This window comes from Pipistrellus kuhlii, unplaced genomic scaffold (genome assembly GCF_014108245.1).
Source record: "Pipistrellus kuhlii isolate mPipKuh1 unplaced genomic scaffold, mPipKuh1.p scaffold_m20_p_31, whole genome shotgun sequence".
Classification (NCBI taxonomy): domain Eukaryota; kingdom Metazoa; phylum Chordata; class Mammalia; order Chiroptera; family Vespertilionidae; genus Pipistrellus; species Pipistrellus kuhlii.
Genome location: NW_023425531.1, coordinates 5,322,919 through 5,350,382, shown reverse-complemented (window position 1 = coordinate 5,350,382; position 27,464 = coordinate 5,322,919). Strand labels below are relative to the sequence as shown.

The 27,464-nt window shown below is 48.7% G+C and overlaps 1 protein-coding gene across 1 annotated transcript; it reads left to right on the top strand.

The window, feature by feature from the left end:
- The first annotated feature begins 144 nt into the window (after nt 1-144).
- On the top strand, nt 145-26,626 carry NSMCE1 (NSE1 homolog, SMC5-SMC6 complex component). The gene is made up of 8 exons (XM_036460320.2): nt 145-279; nt 3,414-3,559; nt 19,640-19,761; nt 20,698-20,775; nt 22,232-22,378; nt 25,104-25,220; nt 25,953-26,073; nt 26,433-26,626. Exons 2-8 carry the CDS (start codon nt 3,424-3,426, stop codon nt 26,510-26,512), a joined length of 801 nt encoding a protein of 266 aa, XP_036316213.1. The 5' UTR covers nt 145-279; nt 3,414-3,423; the 3' UTR covers nt 26,513-26,626.
- The last annotated feature ends 838 nt before the right edge of the window (nt 26,627-27,464 follow it).

Here is a 27,464-nt window from a genome sequence, read left to right as displayed (position 1 = left end):
TGCTCCTCCTCCTCCGGGGCCGTGGTCCGGCACCGCTGGTAGGACGCGGGGCGCGGAGAGCGGCAGGGCAGCGCGCCTCCCCATCTAACGGAGGATCCCGCGGCACCATGGCAACGGGCCGGGCGCGAGAACAGGAAGTGCGTCTCCCAGTGGGCGGGGCGAGTTTGCGTACCCACCAATGGGAGCGCCGCATTTGCGTTCGCTCCGCCCGGAAGGTGGGCCGAGCCGCTTTCCTGCGAGCGCTGCCGGCTGAGCGACCCGCGCTTCGTGCTGCGGAGGGTAATTCGGCGGCGCTCGGGGCCCAGGGGCCGGGGGAGCCCTCCCGAGAGGCGAGGGAGGACGGGGGGTGGGTCAGGCCCACGGTCAGCCCGCGCCGTGCCGAGGGGCACCCGGGAGTTTCCCACGTCCTGAGGGGGAAGCCGAGGCCCAGAGAGGGGCGGCAGAGGCAGATAGACCTGAAACTCGTCCCTCTCACACACAGACTTTCTTAAATCGTAATAGTAGGTGAAAAAGTAAAATGCAAAATATATCTGAACTGAATACATACAATAGGACTTCGCCGAGCACCTCCGTTATCTCGTTGTACTTAGTGCTCCCCTCGGTTTTGTGCATGAAACTTCTTTGTACGGGGCCCCGCCCCTTATTTTACAGGCCTGGGGCTGGCTGTGCGCAGAATCCCGCATTTCTCGGGTTTCGGGAGGTGATATGGTGCATATCTATGTTCTGCTTACATTCACGGGGTCTGGGACAGTGTTTGGGATCAATACATTAATATTTTCACAGATACATCTATCTATCATCTATCTATCTATCTGTCATCTGTACTAACTCTTTAAGGGATAAGGAACAACCAAAAGTAGCTTCACCTGAGAACAAATCAAGTTTTCAAACTTAGAGATTTTTCAGAAAAAAGATGAGAGAATTGCAGATAAGGCACTGGGCTCCTAACATTACTGTCTGCTCCTACCTCTCGCTGCTTGGTTGTGCCACAGTTGCTGAACTGTGCTTTGCATGGGCACCCCCTGTCTCCATCGCTAACAGTGTGAACCCCCGGTGCCCTCTCAGTTTCCTTATCTGTGAAATGGACTCAGTGGTGCTTTCCTCCTGAGGTTCTAGGTGAGGAGTAAATGAGACCATGGGTGAGAAGCACTAACGCTATGTCTAGCATGTGGCACAGATGGTTATAATGGAGGTTTGCCTATTCCACAAACATTTCTGTTTTGAAATTATTTGGATAGGCGGTGCATGTCCATGCTTAACCTTCCCTGCCCTGTCAGTCTTCAGAGAGATCACTGATTTCTAGACATAAGCAGTCTGTCTGTATCTCTCACCCCAGACTATATATAGCCTTCTATATCTTTCTTTTCTTTTTTTTTTTGAATATATTTTATTGATTTTTTACAGAGAGGAAGGGAGAGAGATAGAGAGATAGAAATGTCGATGAGAGAGTAACATCAACCAGCTGCCTCTTGCACACCCCCTACGGGGGATGTGCCCGCAACCAAGGTACGTGCCCTTGACCGGAATCGAACCCGGGACCTTTCAGTCCGCAGGCCGACGCTCTATCCACTGAGCCAAACCGGTTTAGGCTATATATTTCTATACTTCCTTCTCCTTAAAATTTATTTTGGCTGTTACCTAACACATTTACATAACTTCTTCTTTATTAAGCTATGTAACATTCCTGTAGAAATGTAAGTTTGAAGAATGAAATGAAACGAACACCACCAACTTAAGAAATAGAACATTATCTTATCTTCAAAACACCCACTGAATCTTTTACTCCTCTTGCCAAATACTGTGTAACCACTGCTCTGAGAATTGTTACTCATTTTCTTGTTTTTCTCTGTAGTTTTTTACTGTTGATGTATCACTAATGAATGCACGGGTTTACAAGGTTTTGAATTTTTTTATAAGTGGGATCCTAATATATACCGTATTTTTCGGACCATAAGACGCACTTTTTCCCCCCCAGAAGTGGGGGGAAAAAGTCCCTGCATCTTATGGTCCAAATATAGCCTACACATAAACTTTAAAAAAAAAGTTTTTTTACTTGCCCGGCTCTGTGTGGTCTCTGTGTGCTTGCCCGGCTCTAAAATGGTTCTAAATGCTGCTGTTTACTTTACAGGGTTGATTACATGTGTTTATGACTGTGATGTTGGGTTTTAATGCACATAAAATATTTTAGGACACTATTTGTTTCAGAATCTTTTTTTCTTCATTTCCCTTCTCTAAAAACTGGTGTGTCTTATGGTCCGGAGCGTCTTATGGTCCGAAAAATACGGTATATAATTTTATTAACCAACATTTGTGCATTTTGGGTATCTCCTATGTGCCAGGTCCTTGGCAAACATTTGGTGGTCATATCTTCTTTAAACTTATGCCTTAAATATAGTTATTATCCTCATATTATAGATGAAAAGACTAAGGCTCAGGGAGATTAAACAGGGAGATTGTTAGCTAAAAATGTTTCTGTGTTATATTTGCCTAAGTAACAGCAACTTTCTTGTCAGATCACGGCATAACCTGAAATGAATGTTAAAAGTCTCAGAATCCCAGGCCCTATGCAGTCAGAACCTCCAGGAAAGAGGCCCTGGATGCGTATTTTTAATATACAGATTACGTGATTTTTAAGCTCAGGCAGGCCTAGCAAGAACTGGTCTCAAAGCCATCTGTCCAGTTCTGAACCCACGCTCTTAGCCCCCTGAGCAACAGCTGGACCTCTGGCAGGCGTGGGTTTTTGATCAGCTCTGAACTTTGTGGTTTGTGGAAAAATACTGTTTTTATAGAGAGCAGGAGATTTAGAAAATACCCTGCAGTGCTCTGACGTCAGTTTTATTAGTGGTTTGGGAGAAAGGAAGGAGACTAACACTTACTCAGTGTTTACTAGCATTTCTCTAAGCAGTGAATGTTATTCTAATTTTTTAGTGTTTATGGGGCCCCAGATAATTTATCCGGGGCCATAGAGCTGGTAAGTGACTAAGCCAAGTTTCAGATCCAGAATCACCGAATAGTGAAAATAGCTAACTCTTAGTTAGTGCTTAGTCTGTCACCAGGCTTCTATGTGTTTTATTTTATTTAATCCTCATGGTGTGGAGAACGTTTTTATCATTATTCTGATTTTACAGATCAGAAACATGAAGGTGGTATTTCCCAACTCCACACCCTCAGTGAGGGAGCAGCTGGGAGCGCAGGCCTCTGGTTGGCTCCCGGCCCACGCTTTTCACCACCGCCCAGTGCTCATTTGACTAGCCCCTGGCTTGTGTCCTTTTCATTCTCGTACTCTTCAGCATGCTGATCTGGATTTAAAAAACCGTAACGAATTTATATTTGACAATGCAAATCCATACAAAATCTAGACCATTGCTTCTGGTGCGTTCAGAGATTAGCTGATTTCATTACGTCTTTTTCAGCTCCGTCACCATGCAGGGTAGCTCGAGAAGGACGGGCACCATGACCGATGTCCACCGGCGGTTCCTCCAGCTGCTGATGACTCACGGCGTGCTGGAGGAGTGGGAGGTTAAGCGCCTGCAGAAGCACTGCTATAAGGTCCACGACTGTAAGTATCGTTTTCCTCTCCCCGGAAGGCTCTGGAGCTGTGCGATCAGGGACTAGTGACATTGGTATAATGCCAGGTAACCAGTCAGCCCATTCTCCTGACCTGCCATTCAGGTCTCTCACAATCTCCCTTTAGCCCATCTTTCTCACCTCATCTTTGACTTTTTTTTTTTTTTTTTTTAAAGCAAACTCAGTTTTTGTTTGTTTGTTTGTTTTGTTTTTTAAATGTATTTTATTGATTTTTTACAGAGAGGAAGAGAGAGGGATAGAGAGTTAGAAACATCGATGAGAGAGAATCATCGATCAGCTGCCTCTTGCACACCCCCTACCGGGGATGTGGCCGCAACCAAGGTACATGCCCTTGACCGGAATCAAACCCGGGACCCTTCAGTCCGCAGGCCAACGCTCTATCCATTGAGCCAAACCGGTTTCGGCTGACTTGTTTTTTAAGTACATCTTCCACTTAGCCCAGATCAGGTCAGACTTGGCCTTTGAACAGTGGAGTCATGGTTCACGGCAGGGCTCCCGCACCTCCTTGGGCTGAGTTTCTTCACCACTAAAATGGGACAGTTAGTTGTACAATATTTGACATTCTGTGGCTCAGGGAGTTAAGAGACATGACACGTAAGAAACACTCGGCACAGGAAAAGCACTTAGTTGGCTATTGGTAGTCAGAGGGCAGCTTAGCATAGTGGGTCAGGGCGCAGGCCGGGGCTTGGCATTCCTGGAAAAGTGCCTTTCCGGCTGGTGCTGGCTGTGGGCATTTGGGACATCTCAGGGGTTGCTGGAGGGGAAATAAGATAATACATGTGGAGGATTTAGAGACTGGACTGCTTGTGCGTACTAAGTTTTCAGCAACTGGAAGTTTCAGTTAAACAATGGGATCAATGTGGATAGATTGATAAAATCAGTATTAGGTCTTGTCGAATGTCAGCATAGGTAGGTCTTATGGAGTGAAAAGGAAAGTTTATATTTTAAAATATTTATTTATTGTTAATCCTCACCAGAGGATATTTTCCCATTGATTTGTGGAGAAGGGTACAAGGGAGGAGACACACAGAGAGAAACATCGATATGAGAAAGACACATTGATTGGTTGTTTCCTGCACACACCCAGACCAGGGCCACAGACTGTGCCTGCAATGTAGATATGTGTCCTTGGCTGGGCACCATGTCATTGGAATTGACCCAAGATGCTTCAGTCTGGGACTGATGCTCTATCCACTGAGCCAAACAGGCTAGGGCGGAAAGTTTATAAATTATACTTGTTGTATGATGTTGTTGTGTTAGGTTCTGTGTACAACTTAGTGATTTTCATTGTTCATAGGTGTATATACCTGCATGTGAAAATATAAAAGTGGCCCTAACTGGTTTGGCTCAGTGGATAGAGCATCGATCTGCGGACTGAAAGGTCCCAGGTTCGATTCTGGTCAAGGGCATATACCTTGGTTGCGGGTACATCCCCATTAGGGGATGTGCAGGAGGCAGCTGATCGATGTTTATTTCTAACTGATGTTTCTAACTCTCCATCCCTCTCTCTTCCTGTCTATAAAAAAATCAATAAAATATATTACAGAAAATGTGAAAGTAGACTGAAAAGATATGCAGCACACTCATGCTTGCCTTTGGAGAGAGAAGGAGAGGAATAGGCTTGTCGACAGAAATCAAAGGACCTTCATCTTTATCATGTTTTGTTCTTTTATTGTCAGAAAAAGACTTGAGGCAAACATGGTGTTATTAGTTTAGTCTAATGGTTATCACTTCTGATGAGTGGGAATATAGGATTTTTATGCTATGTTTTTGTATTTTCTCTATTAAAAAAAAATTTTTTTAATCCTCACCTGAGAATATATTTTTTTTTTACTGATTTGAGATGGAGAAGAGGGAAGAGAGAAAAAACATCAATGTAAGAGAGAAACATTGGTCAGTTGTTTTCCCCTGGGCCCAGATCAGGATCAAACTCACATCCTGGGCATGTGCCCTGACCAGGAGTTGAAGCCCCACCTTCTGGTGTACAGGATGATGTTCCAACCAGCACAGGACCTCTCTCCGTTTTTAATTGTTAAGAGAAGAGTGGAAAAAAGACGTGAGCCACGTCAAGAGGGGTGAGGAAGGTATGGGGGCTCCCAGTGCCTGGGTGAGGCACACGAGGCCCGGGGTCACACTGGAGAACTGCAGTCCGGGGCGTGCTGGAGGTGGAAGCAGACCCCGGGGGTGGAGGAGTGTGCAGTCAGAAGGCAGAGAGCACAGGAACAAGTCCATTCGTGATGTGCAGAAGGAAGGTGGAGAGGGCACGTTAGAGAAGAGGCCAGTCCATGGAGGTGTTCTGCGGGGAATTCTGGAAGCTCTGCTATACATCCACAGATAAAGGTTGGGCGGTTCTGCAGTGAGGAAACTGTGTATCCTTGTTAATCCTGTGTGTCCAAACTTAACTGACAAATAGTAACACACTTCAGGAGACCCGAGAGAAAACTATATGAGGTGTGGGAAGAGAATATGTTTTTTGGTGTGTAGTTTTACAGATTTGGAAAAACCCATAGAATGTAGTAGTTTTTTCTTTTGGTGTGTGTGTATGTGTGTGTGTTAATCCTCACCTGAGGACATGATTTTATTGACTTTTGAGGAAGAGAGAGAGAGAGAGAACAGACAGATAATGGTGTGAGAGAGAAACATCCATCTGTTGCCTCCCACATAGGCCCCGGTCCTGGGATCAAACCCACAACCTAGGTATGTGCCCTGACCTGGGATTGAATGGGGTGGTGCTCCAACCAACTGGGTCACCCGGCCCGGGCTACCACAGTAGTGCTGTTCTCCCCTCTTAATTCTGTAGACTGTGCAGACCTCCAGGAGGGTTTGAAGCAAGAAGTGTCATAATTAGTGTCGTGTTGGGGAATTCTCCTGGTGAGAACATATCTGCTCTAATTGCCTGCACCGTGGTGGACAGGGTCTTTGGTGAGAGCCTCCTTCATGGAATGTTACACCAGCCAAGCTAGCTTCTCTTGCTCTTTAAAAGGCACAACAGGGCTTTAAACATACCCCTCAATATTCTTCAGTGAGGCCATACCAGGCTTTTCTTGTCTCTACGTAACAATTCATTCCTCTCCCCTTAGTATCTTATACATGTCCGGGATCTGAGCTTCACTATAGACGGCAGTTTCATAGCTCACTGCAGAGCCATATGATGCCTTAAGGCTAAGACTGAAAGTGTTTTTTCCTTTATTTGACCTTTAAAGTAGTTATGATCTAATATAGAAAAGTCCTGTAGAATGTGTTTAGGAAATGATTCATTCTCATACTTTATTTATTTATTTTTTTAAAAAAATATTTTATTGATTTTTTACAGAGAGGAAGGGAGGGGATAGAAAGTTAGAAACATCAATGAGAGAGGAACATCAATCAGCTGCCTCCTGCACATTCCCCACTGGGGGTGTGCCCGCAACTAAGGTACATGTCCTTGACCGGAATTGAACCTGGGACCTTCCAGTCTGCAGGCCAACACTCTGTCCACTGAGCCAAACTGGTTTTGGCTATTCTCATACTTTATGTACCATTTCTGCATATCAAGATATAGTTAGTAGAATAGAACTATAGTTTGTTTTCTCTTGTTGTTCATGAAAAATAACAAAGGTCACTCACAGTATTATTCTTACTTGAGCAGTTTTAAACAAAGAATGATGGAAAGAAAAGACCTAAAATTAAGTAAATACTTATAAAACCAATATTATCAACCTCTTATTTTTTGAAGAGATACCTAGGAAAGGCCCCTTTCACTAACTGGAAACATATTTAGTTTTTAAGAGAATTAAAAACAAAGAAGTAATTGAAACTGCAAGTTATGCTAATTGCAGTTTCCCTTCGGTTTTGTCCAGTTTATCAAAGAACTTCCTGTTTTTGGATCTCTTCTTACTGTCACTAGGGGGGAAAAAATTTCCCAAATCTCCTGGCTAGTGAAGAATTTAGACTTTGTTCTGATGTCCTGGCGGAAAGCCTTTGTGAATGGCATTGGGACTTGTATTCTTAGTGCCCCTTAGATTCTGTGCCAGGGCTTGCATACGTGCATGTAGTCATTCAGCACAACTTCCTGAGACTCTCCCGGCACCCGGCCTCTTCTAGGGACTGCTGGTACAGAGATCAAGTTTTGCTGCATCTTGGGTCTTGTGTATCCTACAGATGTGGAATCAGATGATTCCAGTAGACACTCCTGATGGGGGCAGGTACAGGAGGCTCAGGAGTGGGGATTAAGAAGACTTGAATTTGCTCTAGCTGATTTGGCTCAGTGGATAGAGTGTTGGCCTGTGGACCAAAGGCTCCCAGGTTCGATTCCGGTCAAGGGCACATACCTTAGTTGGAGGCTCCTCTCTGGCTCAGGCCCTGGTCAAGGTGCATGCAGGAGGCAACCAATCAAAGTGTTTCTCTCTGTCTTTTCCTCTCTCTTGCACTCTCTTTAAAAGATCAATGGAAAAATATCACCCTAACTGGTTTGGCTCAGTGGATAGAGTGTCGGCCTGTAGGCTGAAAGGTCCCAGGCTTGATTTCGGTCAAGGGCATATACCTTGATTGTGGGCACATCCCCAGTAGGAGGTGTGCAAGAGGCAGCTGATCAATATTTCTCTCATTGATGTCATTGATGTTTCTAGCTCTCTATCCCTCTCCCTTCCTCTTTGAAAAAAATCAATAAAATATATTAAAAAAGAAAAATATCTCCTTGGGTGAGGATTAACAAAAAAACAAAACAAAACAAAAAACAAACAAAAGAATGTGAGAGAGAAACATTGATGGGTTGTCTCCTGTACATGCCTCAACCTGGGATTGAACCTGCATGATAGGTATGTGCCCTGACTGGGGATTGAACCTGAAACCTTTTGGTGCACAGGACGATGCTCCAACTGACTGAGCCACCCAGCCATGGTGGTTTCCCTCCTCTCCACACGAAATACATGTTCTCTTTTCTAATACCACCTCTCCAATTCCCTGGTCACCAACTGATGTCTAGTAACTTAATTCAGTCTGACAATGACTGCCTAGCGTTAGTATCAGACCCCACACATTAAAGGGGCTCAGTCCCACAAGGCTACCCCCAATTCAAATGCCAGTCACAAGTCCAAGGCCACCCTACTTCTCCTATGACACCCTCCTCAGGTTCAACAATTGCTAGAATGGCCTACAGATACCAGGAAAACACTCTTCTTATGTCTGTCTGTCCTGTTGCAGCAGATGTTTCCTACAGAAAACTAAAGAGACCCTAAGGAGCAGGGCATAAGCAAGATAAACAGATCCTCTGGGCTTACAGTGAGAGAGGAGAGACTAGTCAACAACTATCTGCACAGAGTTTAAAAAGCCAACAGCTAAAGGCTTTCTGATAAAAACGCTTAAAAAAGGAGGAAAACTAGGGAACTTCCTCAGCTCAATAAAGGAGACCTATGTAAACATCACTTAATTATAAAAGACTTAATACTTTCCCCCAATAGCGGGAATGAGACAAGAACATCCATTTTCACCATTTCTGTTGTAATCAGTACACTCAGGCAAGAAACAAATAAAGGCCTCTAGGAAAGGAGGAAGTAGAACTCTGTTCACAGACATGATCTTCTGTGTAGAAAGTCTATGGAGTCCGTCCCAAAGCTACCAGTCATGGTGAGGGAGTTTAGGCAAGTTGCAGGGTACAGCATCCCACTTGCTGCCTACTAGTCTTAGCGTCTGTTGGTGTTTCTTCCCTAAATTCACTATCTTTTATTGGTTACCAACTTGCTATGAGGAGCTATTGTATACTCTAGCACCAACCTTTTGTTTTATCTATGCTGTGTTATGTTTTATTTTTAAACTGTTAGTGGGTTTTATTTTAAATTTATTATGTTTTATAACTGTTGGTTTTAAAATTATCTATTGTCCTAAGGACAAATTAGGTAAAATATCTAAAATTTTAGATTAAAAAATTAGGATCTGGCATTATTTCACTGAACAGAATAAATAAATGATAGGCAAAAAAACCCAAAAACCAGTTAATTTAAATACCTGTATCAAGAATAGATTAGTGAGCACAGTATCAGAAGGACCTTGGGGTTTGATAGATAGTTTCTGTTTTGTCAGACCTTTATTGGCCTTCATCCTAGCTTGCTTTACCTGACGCTGACTTAGGAGACTAGCCTTGCTTCGCTATTTTGGTGAGTACTGAAGGACCCACGCACTCAGTAGGCTGCACGCATGCACGTGTGTCACAGTGATACTGTTGACATCTTGGGTTCGTGTGCCGTGTCGTATCTGTATTGTAATTAGCTTCTCTTTCCAAGGAGGACTCTGATATTAAGAAGCTGGCTCCAAATACGTTTTCCTCCTACAGGCATTTCATTGTACATTTCTCCTCTTTGGACATGCTGAACAGCCAATAAACTCCTCACTCTCAGGGCCTGCTTGCCTTTCCAGTTAATCAAGGGGAATTAGGTCTGTGATCATAACTGAAAAGCGGCATTAAAATTAGCATGAAAAGTAACATCTGACATGTAAATCTGGGCATCTGATTGGTCGTCTCAGCTTTGCTCAGATGAAATCTCAGGAAGAGAAGCTTATACAGCAGGTTAGAGCGAGCTGCTCTGGTTTCAGGATGGTCGGCCGTCCCCTGCAGAGCCTTCATCAGCCACTTGGGTTTTCCCCAGGCGGGTGGAGTGGGGGCTGCCACTCATCTCAACAGACCACCTGTTTTCAAAGAATGAGACGAAAATGAAATGCACATTAACAGTAGCAACAGAAAAGGTGAGGTGAAAGTGGTTTAGTTTTCCGCAATGACTCAGCTTGGACTTCAGGACTTGCCCTGCCTCAGTGCCTTCACGATGAAGAACCGGAGCTGTCTGTTGCTCACTGGAGTACTGGCCAGCACAGCTTGGTAAGAGGGATGGCGATAGGTGTGCTTCCTGCACATGTGGGGACGGGGGCCTGTGTCTCTGTCACCACTCCAGCCGTGTTGTTAGATGGGTGTTAGGGGATGCGGCTGATTCGCAGGAACTGTGCCACGCAGTGTAAAACAAGTTGTGTGCACTGTCATTTGAAGAAAGGACAAAGTAAACTTCCTAACTAAAATAATCTCTTGATTAAGAAAAAGATAGATGTATATGCACCTGGAAACGATCTCTAAACCAAAGATTTAAAAAACAGTCCGATGTTAAAGCCTTTCCACCCTGAACCAGCAGAGGCCTGACTAATCCACCTGGTCTCAGGGCGCTGCCATTTTTCTCTTTGATTCAGACTCCTGAGGGTGAAGGTGTCAAGTTACTTTGTTGTTGAGCACTGAAATGGTTTTTAAGCTTCTATTATGGAAAAAGTCAAACAGAGAGAAAGTAGAATAAAACAATGAGACCTCCTGTACCCCTCACCCAATTAAAATAACTCATGACTAATCTTGTTTTATCTATACTCAAACCCACTTACCCCATGTCATTTTAAAGTGATTCTTAGGCATCATTGCATATCTAAATAAGAATTTTCTTTTTTAAAATGCATGCTCAAGTCCTTTTGTCACTGCACTAAAGACCAGACATCTGATTTCTGGTCCAGACTTCTTCATTTATTGGCCCTGAAATCGCAGGTAAGTCTCTAACCTCTGTGACCCTTAACGCCTCTTTTGAAAAACAGACTGTGCTGCCTCCCAGCTCACCTCTGTGGAGGGTCTGATGAACCGTAAGGGGCAGAGCGGTAGCGCAGAGTGAGTGATGTGCAGATGTAGAGAATTACTTATCTATAATAAATTTGCTGCACAAAAGACAACTCTCTTCCCTCCCTTCTTCTCAGCGCTGTTCACCAGCCACACTTGGGGAGTGCCGTTGTCACCTTCCATCTTTTCACTCACATATCTGAATTTCGAGAGAACCATTTTCCCCTGGAAATTGATGCAAAAATCCATGGGCTGAAAAGTGACCCCTCACACACTTCGGTCCACTGTCCCTGCTTGCCAGCTGTTCCTGGGCTGGGGCCTGCTTTCTCAGGCCTAATGTGCTCCCCCTCCCCTCCCCTGTCTGATCCAGGGCCCAAGCTACCCCACTGTCAGCGCCACAGTCAGCAGGACTTCCCAGCAGCCTCATCAGATGCGAGGGCTATCCCAGGCCCACAGTGGTTTGGTCCCCTGGGATCTTATTTTTGCTGTTATTTCCTCTGCCTAAAAATAGCATTTCCTATCTGATATCTAGTTTGGAACAAAACTATTTATTGTTCAGAAGTTAGGGCAGCAGATTTCCGATTGCCTGCTGCTCGAGAATGCAGCGAGCCCTAGATTCTAGTACCTACTAGGAAGTGGGGGCATTGATTAGTAAGAAGAGGTTTGTTGGTTAAATTAAAATTTCATTTTTTAGAAAAAGGAGATAATATGTACAGGGGTTGCCAGGAAAAAAAGCTCTCAGAATAAATTGAACCACTCCCTGCTTCTCAGAGGAGAAGTGTCCCATTTTGCTCAGTGTTGCCCCAGCCTGTCCTGTCCAGTTTTTTAATTTCCCCAACAAAAAGGCATTTCCTGCCAGAGAAAGCGCTGTTCTGCCCTTTCCTGGGTCTTTGGCTTTAGTTCAGCTCCTCTTGCAGCCCTGTATGCCAGTGTTTTTCAACCTTTTTTGGGCAAAGGCACACTTGTTTCATGAAAAAAATCACGAGGCACACCACCATTACAAAATGTTAAAAAATTTAACTCTGTGCCTATATAGACTATATATAAAGTAATTCTCTTGAATAGGAATCAAATAAACACAAAGAAAGTATTTTATAATTACTTTATTATGAAATATTAAGTAAACAAAATAGTGAAAAATTATAAAATTCTTGTCTTGTCTGCACCTACGGCACACCAGGCAACATCTCGCGGCACACTAGTGTGCCGCGGAACAGCAGTTGAAAAACGCTGCTGTATGCTGACCCCCGTGATCTAGACGAGTGCTCAGGGCTGGGCCTCTCTTCTTTGCCACGGAAGTGGTGGTGATGGCCTGGGCCCAGCTTCCAGTGTGTCCCCTGAGCGCAGGCCTCTGCCGTTGGCACTCTCAGGCACTGCCAGACACTTCCGCCTTCCTCTGGGGTCTGGGCTCCTCTCTGTGACTCGGAAGATGCAGTGCCTGGTCCAGAGGATGCCGACGTGACTGTGGTAGGGTCTGGCCTAGGAAGTGTTCTCAGAGAGCACTCCTCCCATTAGTGCCAGGAGCCTGGGATCTGGAGCAGGGCAGGCCTGGGCTCCATTTCCAAGTTGTGGGAGCTCTGGAGACCTTATTTAACATCTCCAAGCCTCTTAGATGTAAAGATGATATTAATAACTCTCGGAGTTACTGTTCTTGCAGTGATGAGAAGAACCAAGCTAATGAACAGTAGGCAGCACGTTCTAAGGTCAATTACAACCCTATGTTTGCAGGCCTAACAATAGCAACTTCACCACAGCCCACAAACGTGCCCAAGGCTAGCCTGCTGACAAGAAGAAAGAACACAGGTGGCACCTGAGACCAGTAGACCTTTGTGTGGTTCAAGTCCAGCGCTCAGTGCGTGGTGAGGTGTCCGCTCTCTGAGGAGAGGCACATGTGATAGGCGCAGGGCCTTGTCCTCACTTCTCATAGCCGGTCAACCCACGTCCTGACTGCGGGTCTGTAGTACCCAGGGACCTGGCCTCTGATCCAGCTCTCCCTGCAAAAACCCCTGGTATTTTCATACTTACATGAAGTTTATAGTTTATTTTTCAACTAGTTTGGGATTCTGAAGGGAGAGGTGCTTTATTAACCTAAGGAAGCTCATGTGGTAGGAGAGGCCGAGACTCAAGGGAACGTAAGCAACTGAGCAGATGGCTGTTTCCGTAATAAGTAAGGACAGCAGTCGGAAGTAGTTTTAAATAAAAATACAGTAAAAAACATTCATGTTTTGAAATATGAGACTAGACAGCAAACAGAGGGGGTGGGGAGAGGGGAAAGCGCAGGGCGGCTGTAAGCTCAAGTTCACGGGGCCCAGATGTCTGGAAAGTCTGAGGTATTAGAATGCTTCTCATCTGCCCCCAGAGTGCATTTTTCTGAATGGTACCCAGGAGAGGCCTTTTCGGTGGAAAATGTGAGCTGTCACTTTCAGAGGGAGGTGGGACTTGCCACTGTGCATATGCGGTGAACATGCCTGCCTACGAAGGACCCTGTTGGTTAGTGAGAGGTCGTTCTTGCAAATCCGAGGTTCCCAGAGTTGTGTGCTCTGCAGGCTAGGTTTCCAGCAAGCCACGGACACAGGCCTATGCAGGCAGCCAGGCCCACCCACCGCTGTGGGTGGTGTAAGAAGAGGAGGAGGAAGGTGCAGAAGCACTTTGCACTGGGGGCCGCAGAGAACCTTTCGTGGAAACAAGTGTCATTTGAGTTGGCTTTCATAACCAGTAAGCAGAAATAGGAATGAGGAGGAGGCAGGCCTTTCACAGAGGAAGGACGTAAGCAAAGGCAAAGGCAGGAAATATGGTGTCTCACTCCTCTGATCACAGGTTTTCAGCAGTTGTGGCTAAATTTCATTGTCATGATTCTTGTCTGTCTCCTTTATGTGGCCCACATGGCTATGCCTTCCCCTGCCACCAGCGTGATCTTCTTTTCTTTAATAATCTTTTTTTAAAATATATTTTTTATTATTTTCAGAGAGGAAGGAAGAGGAAAAGAGAGATGGAAACATCAGTGATGAGAGAGAATCATTGATTGGCTGCCCCTGCATGCTCCTCACTGGAGATTGAGCCCACAACCTGGTCATGTGCCCCTGACTGGAATCGAACCTGGGACCCTTCATTCTGCAGGTCGATGCTCTATCCACTGAGCCAAACCGGCTAGGCCTCTTTAATAACTTTTATGTACACAAGGAGCTTAGAAATACCTTTCTCAGTCAGAAGTCAAACACAGATAGCATTTAAGTGCCCTGACATGACCCCCTTGGTCATCAACTTGGTGGGTAACCTGCCAGGCCTTTTCCCCCTCAGTAATGTTTCCTTGGTTTTATTATTGTTTTTAACATAAATGGTACCACAAAAGTGTTTTCTGCTGGTTTTTCCCTCTCAGAGTGATTTTTAAGGCACAAATATTTTTAAATAAATTATTTAAAAATTTTAATCATTTTTGATTTCCAATTACAGTTGACATACATTATTATATTAGTTTCAGGTGTACACCTCAGCGATTAGACATTATATAACCTATTAAGTGATTATCCCCATAAATATCATACCCATCTGACACCATACATAGTTTATAGAATATTGACTATATTCCTTAGGCAGTACTTTATATCCCCATGACTGTTCTGTAACAATCAATTTATACTTCTTAATCCCTTCACCTTTTCACTCATCTCCCTAACTCCCCTTCCATCTGGCAACTGTTAAACCATTTTCTTTATCTGTAAGTCTTTTTCTGTTCTTCTTGTTTTGATTTTTTAGATTCAATTGTTGATAGATATGTATTTATTGCTATTTTATTACTCCTATTTTCTATCTTTTTTTTCCTTCTTCCTAAAGAAGACTCATATAATACTTGTTTGGTGGTGATGAACTCCTTTAGCTTTTTCTTGTCTGGGAAGCTGTATATCTGTCCTTTGATTCTAAATGATAGCTTTGCTAGGTAGAGAAATCTTGGTTGTAGGTCCTTGCTTTTCATAACTTTGAATACAAACCTCAGTTCTCAAACATCTCCCATTTTGAACAGTTCAGTTCTCAACCAACTTGTTTATGGAAAAAATGTCTGTTGTCCAACAAAACTTCAGTTCTCAACTCGATAACCTTTTAATGCTGATATTTGTGTGATCAGTCACGTGTCTCAGGCAACAAAGGAGAGAATACATAAGTATAAGTCAGTTTACTGCTAACCCTCACATTATCAATATCCCAGGAAATTGTCCTATGATTATTTTCAGTTTCTTTTGCTTTTTGTTGCTGCTTATTGTTATCATTAAATACGTACAGTAACTCGCCTTGGGTCCTAAGAAGGTTAGTGATAGCAGCAAAGTGAAAAGAAAAGTTGAGAGAACAATGATAGAGCTTAAAAAGAACATTTGCATTCTGGCTGGTTTCCCTAGTGGTTAAAGCATTGGCCTATGCAGCAAGGTGTTGTAAGTTTGATTCCAAGTCAAGAGCATGTACTGGGTTGCAGGTTTGATCCACGACCTCGGGGGCACATGCGGGAGGCAACTGATTGATAAGTCTCTCTCGATTGATCTCTCTCTTTCTTCCTTTCCCTCTCTCCTTTCCATTCTCTCTAAAAAGCAATGGGAAAAAATATCCCTGGGTGAGGATTTTTTTTTTTTGAAAAAAGGAAAAAGATAATTGCAAAGTATGATAGAGGTATTTGTGTGTGTCTCATCTGGCTGCTGAGTATGGCATGGCAAAATGGACTATCAGCACAATTTTAAAACATAAAGAGGCCATCAAGAGTACCTGATGTTGTTGAGGGTGTGAAAGTGCTCACGAAACAATGATCACCTGCAATTGAGGAAGGTTAAAACAGGGAGTCATTTGGGGGTCTGGAATGGATTAATTCAATTTACATTATTTCTAATGGGAAATAATGATTTGGTTTTTGAACAAATCACTTTAGAACAGCCTTCTGGACTGGTTAAGTTTGGGAACCAAGATTCCGCTGTATTTCTTGCTACTCCCTTCTGGCCTGCATAGTTTCTTCTGTGAAACCAGATGACAATCTTATGGGAACTTCCTTGTAGGTAACTAACTGCTTTTCTCTTGCTGCTTTTAAGAACCTTTGTCTTTAAACTTTTATATTCATTTGTGATGTGTCTTGATGTAGGCCTCCTTGGGTTCATCTTGTTTGGGACTCTGCGATTCCTGGACTTGTATGTCTATTTCCTTCACCATGTTAAGGAAGTTTTCTGTCATTGTTTTTTCAAATAGGTTTTTAGTTTCTTGCTCTCTCTCTTCTCCTTACACCTTCATGTTGCAAATGTTGGCATGCTTGAAATTGTTCCAGAAGCTCCTTACACTGTCCTCTTTTTAAAAAATTATTTTTCTTTTTGCTGTTCTGATTGTGTGTTTTTTGCTTCCTTATATTCCAAATTGCAGATTTAATTCTCAGCTTCATCTTTTCTGCTGTTGAGTCCCTGTAAATTATTCTTCACTTCAGTTAGTGTATCCTTCATTTTTGATGAGTCCTTTTTGTGTTGTTAAGGTCTCATTAAGTTCATTGAGCATCTTTATAACCAGTGTTTAACCTATTAGATATCTTGCCTCCATTTAAAAAAAATTTTTTTATGGAGTTTTATTCTGTTCTTTCATTTGGGACATGTTTCTTTGTCTCCTCCTTTTGGCAGCCTCCCTCTGTTTATTTCTATGTATTAGGTAGAGCTGCCACGGCTCCCAGACTTGATGGAGTGGTGTAATGTAGTAGGTGTCCTGAAAGGTCCAGTGGCCCAGCCTTCCTGATCACCCAAGCTGGGCACTGGAGGTGCACCTCCTGTGTGGACTGTATACACCTTCCTCTTGTAGTTGAGCCTTGATTGCTGTTGGAACATCAGTGGGAGGGATTTACCCTTGGGCCAATCAGCTGCAAAGACTGGCTGCGATCACGGACCACTGACTTCCAACCACCATGGGGGATTAGCTGTGCAGTAGTCCACCCCACAGATCAGGACTTACTTCAGCAGGTCTCTGGTGCCCACTGAATCTGCCACTTAACTGTTGCTTGTGAGGGTGGTTGGGTGGTGGTGCTTTGATGTGCTCTGAAACTGTCCACTGGGTGCGCTGGGATGTGCAAGCTAAGGTCAGGCACTGCCTGTGTTCTGCCCAGGGCCACCTGGCATGAGCTATAAAGCAATCTGCAGATGGCTGCTACTTTTGTGGGGTTTGAAAGTGCCCTGGGAAAGCCAAGCTGTGAACCAAAACTGACTGCTGTTAGGGCTGGGCTGGGCCACTTAGTAAGAGATATGGGGCTTGCTGAAGCCAAATGCTGCTTATTTGACAGATTTTAGGAAAATCTGAAGCATGAGCCAAGAGAGGTCATTCGTATGGAAAAGCTAATGGGAAACAGCTTGGGTGGGCCCCAAAGTTGGGTGGGGCGGGGCCTCAGGGAATCTCAGATATGGCCCAGCCTGCTGTCATTGGGAGGGGAGAGCTCACGAAAGGAACAATGGCCTCTGCCAGCCCTTCTGTCTGGGAGGAAACTGCCCCTCCAGCTCTTGCCCTGATGTTGGACAATTCAGTTCCTCCCATGTGTCTCTGACGCCTTTCAAACTGCTGCCCCAGAGCTGGAGCTCAGAGCGAGTGAGTCTGAGTAAGTCTGTGCATGTGCCCTTTTAAGAGGAACTGGTTGGGACTCCAGCAGCCCCCCTCTCTCACTCAGCCGCAATCTTGCTGGTCTTGATAGTCAGAAGTTTTAGTGACTTATCTTCCTGGCACTGGAACCCTAGGATGGGTGCCTGGTGAGGGGCTGGGACCCTCATTCCTCAGGGGGAGCCTCCACAGCTGAGGTAGCCCTCTTGGCTTTTTTTTTTTTTTTTTTTTTTTTTTAATATATTTTATTGATTTTTTACAGAGAGGAGGAGAGAGGGATAGAGAGCTAGAAACGTTGATGAGAGAGAAACATCAACCAGCTGCCTCTTGCACACCCCCTACCGGGGATGTGCCCGCAACCAATGTACATGCCCTTGACCGGAATCGAACCTGGGACCTCTCAGTCCACAGACCAACGCTCTACCACTGAGCCAAACCAGTTTCGGCAGCCCTCTTGGTTTTTATCCATCACATGTGGATGTGGGACCAACTCATTCCACATCTCTGCCTCTCCTACTAGTCTTGATGTGGCTGCTTCTTTAAATCTCTAATTGTAGAAATTCCAGCCAGCCAGATTCCAGGCAGTTCTGAATGATGGTTGCTTTGTCGTTTAGTTGTAATTTTGATGTGATTGTGAGAGGAGGTGAGTACTGTTTATCTAAGCTGCTATCTTAACCAGAAGTTCAATTGATTATTTAAATAAGTGCAAAGAGCAATACATAGTCTTGGTTTTAAAACAAAGTGTCATACCATTTATAAATGGTAGGAAGAGGAAAGGTGACCCTGACCATCCTCTGCTTCCAGCTCTGAAAGGCCCCCATGGCCCACAGGAGGAGGTCACACACTCTTCTTGTCTGCGGGCTGTGCCATCTGGCTCCTGCTCCCACTGCAGCCTCATCGGCCCTTCTGGCCCTTCTTCCCTCCCAGGCCCTCAGCTTTCCATTCACCCCACACCCCTGCAATACTATGTTGGGTGGCCTCTCTTCATGCTCTGTCCATCCCCTCCTCTGATGGACTGATGGACCTGCCAGTAGTAGCTGCCTTCTTGTAGTTTCTGGGCTGTGCGCCTACTGTTGGCAGTGTGGAGGTGGGAGAGCAGTTAGCATGGCTGCTTTCACGTGCCTGATGGCGTGATGCTTGGGGCATCAGTCCCCTCTCTGCATCTGGGAGGAGGATGGTAGTGCCTGCTTGGAGGGCTGTTGGCAGGGTCAGTGAATTACTGTGTGAAGAACGCTGGGATCAGGGCGTCTGCTGGGATCACTCAGTGTGAGCTGCTGTTTGTACCCCTCGCTGTTGTTCCTCACTGTTGCACCCATGAGTTTGCGAGGCTATACAGGGACAGAGGCATCATGAAGGGAGCTGGGACGAGGTGTGGGAGCTGGGCTGTGAGTTGTGTGTAGCAGGTGCTCAGCACAGGTCCTGCGCACACACTGTGTATGAGGTGCTGTGTGGGGATGGTAATTGGCATCAGGGAGCTGTGTGGGAAAGCAGATGGGCTGTGAGCAAAGACAGAAAGACCACAGCCGGTTCAGATACCTTTTCCTGGGCCTTTCTGCCTCCCAAGACCCATTGCCTCTGAACAGTCCAGGAAGAAAGAGCCACATCCACCAAAGAGGCTGGGCCTTTGCCCGTCTGGGGGCCACATCCACCAAAGAGGCTGGGCCTTTGCCCGTCTGGGGGCCACATCCACCAAAGAGGCTGGGCCTTTGCCCGTCTGGGGGCCACATCCACCAAAGAGGCTGGGCCTTTGCCCATGTCTGGCTTTGCTGTCCCGTTCGGGTTGATGGATTGAAACAAGTGACACATTCTGATGAAGCACACCCCTAACCCTTGCCTGTTTATTTCCAGCCAACGCTCCTGTGGAGAAGTTGGAGGACTTCATCCACAACATTAACAGTGTCTTGGAGTCCTTGTATATTGAGATAAAGAAAGGAGTCTCTGAAGATGACGGGAGGCCCATTTATGCCCTGGTAAGTGCCAGACAGAGCCATCTAGTGGCGTTTGTGAGGAACTGGGACTGAGACAACTGCCCAGAGCCTGCTGGGGAAGAACCAGGGTGACCCGCCTCAGCAAGGGCTCTGAGACGGGAGGGAGACATCTCAGATGGCTGAGCCCTGCCACCCCTGACCCAGCCTGCTCTGTGCTCCCCAGGCCTGTAGTCTCTGTAGAACCCCTGCTATCAGGGCGGGGTGACCAGAACTGCACCTGGACTCTTGCCCTCAGTGCTTGCCTCACTGCCCCAGAGGCATGCATTTGACTTTGTTTTGTTTGTTGACCGTTTTCTGCAAGACGTCACCCAAATGCACGGAATATTAACATTAAAGGGGTAACATGCTCTTCAACAAGACTTAGACACTGTGGGGGCACAGTGATTGAGACCCTTTTGGAGCCTCCTGTTTTTAGATTTTCCCTCCTAGCTGGGGAACAAGGGGAAACAGAGGTGAGAGAAGCTGACAAGCCCCCCATCTTTGGCTCGGGAGCTGCCTTAGGCCGATCAGAGGAGACCAGGCTCCGGTCAGACAGGGACTCCAGCGCACGTTTCCCACACTCTGTGCCAGGGAGGAAAGGGTGTGGAGTCAGATAGCTGGAAATGCAGTGTAAACGGTGGTCAGATTTCTGTACACCCTGCTCGGCGCTTGTGCAGTTGAAGCTCCGGTAGTATGCAGACACGTTTTCCAAATGTATCTTGAGTTTGGAAAATATTGTACAACTTCTGGATTCTTTGAGAATGAAACATGTTGACGGAGCTAAAGATTTATGTCTGTGATATAAGACTGGTTCCAAATCCATCATTGTGGCCCACAGGGCCCGGTCATGGCCCTCACTGGCTGGGAGGGAGCACCAACAAGTGAACTAGCTGACAAGTGAAGGCACAGCCTGACCATCTTGCTGACTTATTTTTTTAGGTGAATCTTGCAACAACTGCAGTCTCCAAAATGGCCTCAGACTTTGCAGAGAACGAACTGGATTTGTTCAGAAAGGCTGTAAGTAATAGTAACTCCCAGCAGTCGAGCTTCTTATGAGAAGCCTTCATCATTAGAAATGGAAATTGCACTGTTCAAGGGCCACTGCCATTGCTGCCCAAGAAAGCCTTTGCAGGGAGATGTCAGTGAGCGCCTCACCCCGAATTTACAGCTGCCCTGTGATGGTGGGGAGGTCACTGAGGCTGCCTGGGAGAGAGGGCTGGCCCAGGTCTGACCCCTGACGAGCATCGGGCCTCAGGGTGTGCGATGTAGGTGAACAGGCTCACTGCGGGCACTGGCAGGGCAGATCGGGACTGCCAGCAGCAGCATTACGGAGCTTGCTAGGAAGGCCTCATCCCATGCTCACCCAGCCCCTTGCCGCATTCACACGTGAGCGGTGCTGCCCTGCGTGCCCTGCTTCAGAGCTGCTACTCAGTCCTCATGTCATACCTGGCAGAGGAGCTGGCAAGACGGTTCTCAGCCCTGGATGCGCATTACAGTAACTGGGTCGGTAAAAATAACTTCGACATTTGGCCTCACAACAGGTCAGTCACATCCAGGTCCCTGAGGACAGAGTCCTAGAATCATTCCTTTCTAAGCTCCTCGGGGGACAGGTAGCAGCCAGGCCTGAGAACCCAGCTCTGTGACACCCTCCACACCTGTGAGCGCAGGACGCCTCTCTCCCCAGTGACCCGCCCTGTTTCGGGCGGCTTGCCAGGCAGCCTCCCCTGCCTGGGTCCACAGGCTTCTGTGGCTCCCAAGCTGTGCTCTTCCAGCCCACCCTGGCTCTGCTTCTGCCCTACCTGGCTCCCGCCTGCCCGTCAGGCCAGCCTTGAGGGCCTGGCCACCTCTGAGTTGTAGGGATGCAGCGTCATTGACTCATTCACTCATTTTCCAGCTTCTGCGTCCCCAGGGAGGCAGGACGTGAGAGGTGCCCCCTCTTTGATTTGGGGGCATTGAGGGGATTTATTTGGGGCAGTGTTACAAGAGTGGCTGCTGAGTTAGAAGGAGTGAACATGATTTTGGCTTTTTTATTTTTTTAATGAATTTTAGAGAGAGGAAGGAAAGGGGGAGGGGGGAAGAGAGGGAAAGGGGAAGGAGAGAAAGAGAGAGAGAGAGAGAGAGAGAGAGAGAGAGAGAGAGAGAGAGAGAGAGAGAGAGAGAGAGAGAAATATCAATCAGTTGCCTCTCATATAACCCCGACTGGAGATCGGGAGATCGAACTCGCAGCCTTGGTATGTGCCCTGACCGGGAGTTGAACAGCCAACTTTGATACAGAGGGTGAGCCACTGGCTGGCAGTTTGTGGCTTTTGATGCATGTGATGAGACTGTTTTCCTGGAGGATCACACCTGTGTGCAGCTCTGCCTGTGAACTGAGAAGTTTTACTAACCCCTCCCCCACCAGAATTGGTATCCCTGCTTAAAACTTGTGTTTGCCAACTTAATAGATGAATGCGATACCTGCTGTTTATTCCAGTTGGAACTGATTATTGACTCAGAAACTGGCTTCGCCTCTTCCACAAATATTTTGAATGTGGTTGATCAACTTAAAGGCAAGAAGATGCGGAAGAAGGAAGCTGAGCAGGTGCTGCAGAAGTTCGTACAGAACAAGTGGCTGATTGAGGTACTCTGCTAGCGTGGCTCACTTTTTAGAATGAATAATTTTTCCTGCAGAACCCTATTGAATCCAGCTGATGTCCGTTCAGGGCCCTTACCTGCTTTGATGCCCACCTGCCATCTGTCCAGGGGCCACAGTCAGTGGCAGAGCCAGGGGCTGCGCCCAGGCTTGTGGGCTGCAGGGCTTGAGCCCAGTCCCTAGGCTGCGGGGCAGTGTGTGCAGTGGCTGAGAGCACAGGAGCAGCGCCAGGTCTGGGCCTGCATCTATAAGAGAGAGTTCGGCTCCCCCTCAGGGCTGCGAAGGATGGGATGAGTGGTGTGGGTAAGGTGCTGGAGATGGGCTCCCAGAGGAACCGCCTTCATGGTCATGGTCAGCACTGTCATGAGGAGGACACACAGACAAGCTTGAGGCATGTGGAATCTGTGAAAGGATCAGACTCAGTTTCGAGTTTCTACAATAGACAGCCATGTCTTGTTCTAGTGACGAGCAGAACTGATGCTTCCGTTCTTTTCCCACAAAAGACGGATCTGCTCTTGCCCCGTTTACCACAGCACCTTCCCCCTCCCCTCCAGCTTTGGAGGAGCAGCTGGGGCCTGGGGGGTGCTGGCTGGCCCCCAACAAGCCTTCCCGGGGCAGCACTGCGATCAGAGGGACTGCCTCAGAATGGACCTCACTCAACTCATCTGGTGGGCACATCACATTCATTACGACAGAGGACTCTATGCCTGGGCCTGCTCCTGTGCCCTGGGCAGCTCTACTGGGCACGGAGGTGCGGAGGCGGCTGTGCAGCCTGTCCAAGGCCCTGGGTGGGTGTCAGATGCAAGGCATTGGAGGTCACTTTGTGTGGTCTTCCCTGGAGGGCCTGACACCCTGCCTGGGCACCCGACACCACCCTCCCTGTGATGCTCCCCCAGGGCTGAGTAAGGTCGAGAATGATGAGCACTGGGCAGTTTGAGGCATGTAGTAGGTGTTCAGTACACACGGCTCAAGCCCGACTCAGCTGAACAAGGTCCACTTATCTTCCCTCAGATGTTCTCACGGGGCAAGGGCTGGGCCCCGCAGTGCTGGGGCCTCATGGTGGAGGGCGGAGGGGGTAGGCGGGTGGAGGGAAAGAGCCCAGAACTTAGACCGCTCACTGTAGTACTTGCCGATAGAAAGCAAGCATGATGTCATCATGACTTGAACAAAGGCGCCTGAAGGCTCCCCAGGGCTGGAGGGAGGGGTGGCCTCTGCAAAGGCCGTGCCCCTGAGGGGACAGGTGCTCAAGGAGCTAAGGCCAGAGCCTGCGGAGCACAGACGTGTGTGTGTGTGTGTGTGTGTGTGTGTGTGTAGTGGGGGGCGGCGGGACACAGTGAGCCTGCGTGATGGGCAACGGATTGGTTCTTCAGCCTAAGAACGGGGCAGCCATGGAGGGTGGAGGCGGAGACAGGCTGTTTGCCCTGCAGAGGGTGCAGAGGGGCAGGAGGGCTGAGTGCAGTTAGGAGGAGGGAAAGTGGAGGGTGGTGGCTGTGGGCAGGGACACCGTATGGATTTGGGAGCTTTTGCGAAGGAAATAGCCACAGGACTCTGCGTGCAACACCTGAGGCTCAGCGCCCGCCCACTCTGGCAGCTGGGCGCCTGCAGTGCTGGGTGGAGCGCCTGCTGCTGCTCTCCTGCTCCCCGCAGCCACTCTGCGGTCTGACGCTCTGCACCGTGGCCCGTCTCCCGCTGTGTGGTCACGGGTCACTGTGGTGGTCGGAGTGGAGTGAATGCGCTTCCTGGCTTGGCCACACAAGCATACCCTTTCCTGGGAGCCAGGGTGGAGTGTTTGCCAGAAGTGGGAGAAATTGCTCTTGCTTGTAAAAATTAGACAGAAAGTAGCAGAAGTGCAGGAGCCCTTGGGGATGATGTGGAGGCTTGTCTTCAGGAGCACCTCCTGGCAAGATCTTGCCTTTCTTGCCCATCAAGGGCCAGGCTCAGACATAACAAAATGGCCAACAGAGTCACATCCCAGTTCATTGGTTGGCTTTCTGAGTCGTGATAAACTTACAGGGGCCTTGGTGCCATTTGCCTCTGCACTGGCCCCCCCACAGCCAGCCGCCTCTTCCCTCTGACTTGGTGACAGGCCAGCTGAGCTCTTTCCTTGGGTTTTCCCGCACTTCCTGGTGTCCCAGGGATTTTAGGTCACATGGCGTGTGGACCTGGGAACTGGGAGGCCCCCACCAGCGCCACCACAGTATGACTTGGGGCCTGTCCCTGCCCTGTTGGGACAGTTTCCAGCTTCGTCTGTAACGTGGTGTGGCCGGAAGTGATCTTGGTCTGTGGAGGCTCCAGGCAGCAGTGCGGGGAGGCACCTGGTATGCTTCCTGGGAGTGAGGTGGGGCTGTCTTGAGCTTACCCCTGGGGGAGATTGTCTCCCTTCCTGGCCGGCCCCATTGTAGGGGGGCTGTGACTGCGCTCACACGTGGGCTGTTGTGCAGACTTGTGACTCCTCTGTCCAGGCATGAGTGAGGGGCTAAGAAAATGTGAGCGAGGTGCCCTCAGTTTCTTTCAGGTCTTTGCCTAGGCTCCCTCTGGGGGCTCTGCTGAGGGGCCAGCGTGGACACCATTGGCGGGCTGGTACGCCTGACGTGCAGAGGGCCTCCGGGCCTTCGTGCCCCCTGGGCCTCGGGCTGTGCGGCTGCAGAGGGAACGCATTCCCAGCAGGGGGGCTGGCGTGCGGGGCCTGACATTGCTGCCCCGTGTCCTGCAGAAGGAAGGCGAGTTCACCCTGCACACCCGGGCCATCCTGGAGATGGAGCAGCACATCCGGGAGACGTACCCTGACGCCGTGAAGATCTGCAACATCTGCCACGGCCTCCTCATCCAGGTGCCCGTGGGCTCCCCGGGTGCGCGGCTCCGGCGGAGGGACCTCCCTGAGCTCTGAGGGCCCAGCCTCTGGCACGGCCGGCACCTCCGAGTGAGCAGGAGGGCCTCTCCTGGGAGTGTCCGGGACGGCCCCGTGGCCCAGGGCTCTCGCCGTATTTCCTCCAGGAGGCTGTCAGGTCGGCCGCTTCCTGTCCTCTCGGCAGCTGTGGGCCGTCCTCCCGCGCCATCGCTGGCTTTCCACGGGGGCTTCGTGGGCTTCCAGCCGCCGAGCCCGTGCTGGGCGTTAGGCGTCCTCCTTGTTGTTTACCTTTGTGCATCTCACTGCACTCCGACAGCCATGGTGCACCTCTCCCTTGTGCCTGGTGACGGCTGCCTTTGGCTGGATCCCTGGGAGGGGACTTCCTGGGACAGAGAGTGGGTGTTTTAAATGTTTGAAACACATCGCCTGGTGCTTCCTGGATAGTCGTATAACATCCTCCGCAGGATGAGGCCTAGGCTTGCAGGGAGCCGAGTTTTGGGGTGCTCTTGCTGCTGTGCGGGGCCTGCAGCCACCACTGCCTGCCCTGGCCTGTAGTCTTGAGCTGCCCTCGTTGGAATTCTTTAATCAATGCATTGCACCAAGGACTTTGGGATCATTATCATTGATCTGGGGTTTGGGAGACAGAAATATTATACCTCGTGTGCTGCACAGTCTCCTGAAGGTTTGTCCACAGCTGCCCTGTTCTTGTTTCAGGGTCAGAGCTGCGAGACCTGTGGGATCAGGATGCACTTACCTTGTGTGGCCAAGTACTTCCAGTCCAATTCCGAGCCGCGCTGCCCCAACTGCAACGACTACTGGCCCCACGAGATACCAGGTTGGTGTCGCTGGGCTCCTGGGCTCTCCTGGCCTGCGCGGGGGCTGGGCTGGGAGGACGGAGGAGCCTGGGAGGTGGGGGTGTGGGGTCTGCATCGGCAGGGCCGGGACCCCACGTGCAGAGGGCTCTGCGGTCAGTGGGGCCTTGTTTGCAGTTCAGAGGCTCCTGGAACTCACAGAGTCTAGGCAGGGCTCTCTCCTAGCAGCCCCCTCGGGTGGTGCATCTGTCATCGCTCCCTCCCTGTCCTCACAGGTGGGTGGAGGGCTAGCCGTGAGCACTGTCAGGACAGGGTCCCGGGCATGTCTTGTGTCGCTGTGAACGGGCAGTTGTCAGGAGTGTCTTCCTGGTTTTCTGTGTAGAAGTCTTCGACCCCGAGAAGGAGACGGGGGCTGCACTCTCCAAGCCAAACAGAAAGTCTCTGCGGCCCAGGCCGCACTAGCGGCGTGCTGCAGGCCCGGCTGGAAGACCCCGTGCCTCGAGGCTCACATGAGTCACCTCCTCGGAGCTTCATTTTCCCTCATTAGTCGGTTTGAAATAAAACGTCCTGTCACCGAATCCCTCTGTGCTCTGCGCCGTCTGTGGGAAGTGCGTCCCGGTCGATCAGGCCTTCCCTGGAGCGCTCTGATACGGGAACCCTGGGCTCGGGTCCCAGCAGCCCCTGCACAGCATCGGCCCAGGGGGCTCTCTGTCCTTGCTGGGGGTGGCCTTGCTATTACTCTGCAGCTCCGGTTACTTGTCCCATCAACACTGGGCAGCCAGATCTGGACTTGTGAGAGCCTTGGCCTTGGCCTTGACTTCCCTGTGGTCTGGACTCTCCTCTGGCTCACGATGCAACTGGCCCACAGGCTTGGCTGAAGGTACTCTCCTCAGTGGGCCTTTGTGCCCCAGCTCAGTGACTGGCAGCCCTGCCCATCAGCTGCCCCAGCCCTGAACTGGGGGTTCGGCCTCCTCCCTGGCCCCCTGCATCAAGCCTGTCACCACACCTGTGCTGCCCGGGCCAGGTCCCTCCCCCACCTCCCCTCTGCACCAGCTCCTCACTGCTCGTGGCTCCAAGCGGCCAGCCACACCATCTTTTCTACCACAGTGACTGTCCCATGATGCCCATCAGCCTGGCGCGCCCCTGCTGAAACCCCAGTGACTGCTGACAAGGACCCGGGTCCAGGCTCACAGGACTCAGGCCCAGATGAGGCCCTGAAGGTCCCATGGCCTTTCCTTCCCCCCTTCCAGCGGGGCAGCACTCCTCCCAGCTCCTGAGCGAGAACCTGCGCCTCCCTGAGCCTTTCCCTCTGCCCGTACCTCCGTCCTCGGACCTGCCACTGCCCGACACCTGCCCACCCTTAGGTCTTAGGGCGTCACTTCCTGGGTCATCACACTTGCCACACAATTTTAGT

What these genes read in the sequence shown, in the direction of transcription:
- NSMCE1 (XM_036460320.2), top strand. Translation starts at nt 3,424, where the DNA reads ATGCAGGGTAGCTCGAGAAGGACGGGCACCATGACCGATGTCCACCGG. An exon ending in CTGCTATAAGGTCCACGACT is followed by an intron (nt 3,560 to 19,639) that starts GTAAGTATCGTT and finishes GTTTATTTCCAG; the next exon opens with CCAACGCTCCTGTGGAGAAG. An exon ending in AGAACAAGTGGCTGATTGAG is followed by an intron (nt 22,379 to 25,103) that starts GTACTCTGCTAG and finishes CGTGTCCTGCAG; the next exon opens with AAGGAAGGCGAGTTCACCCT.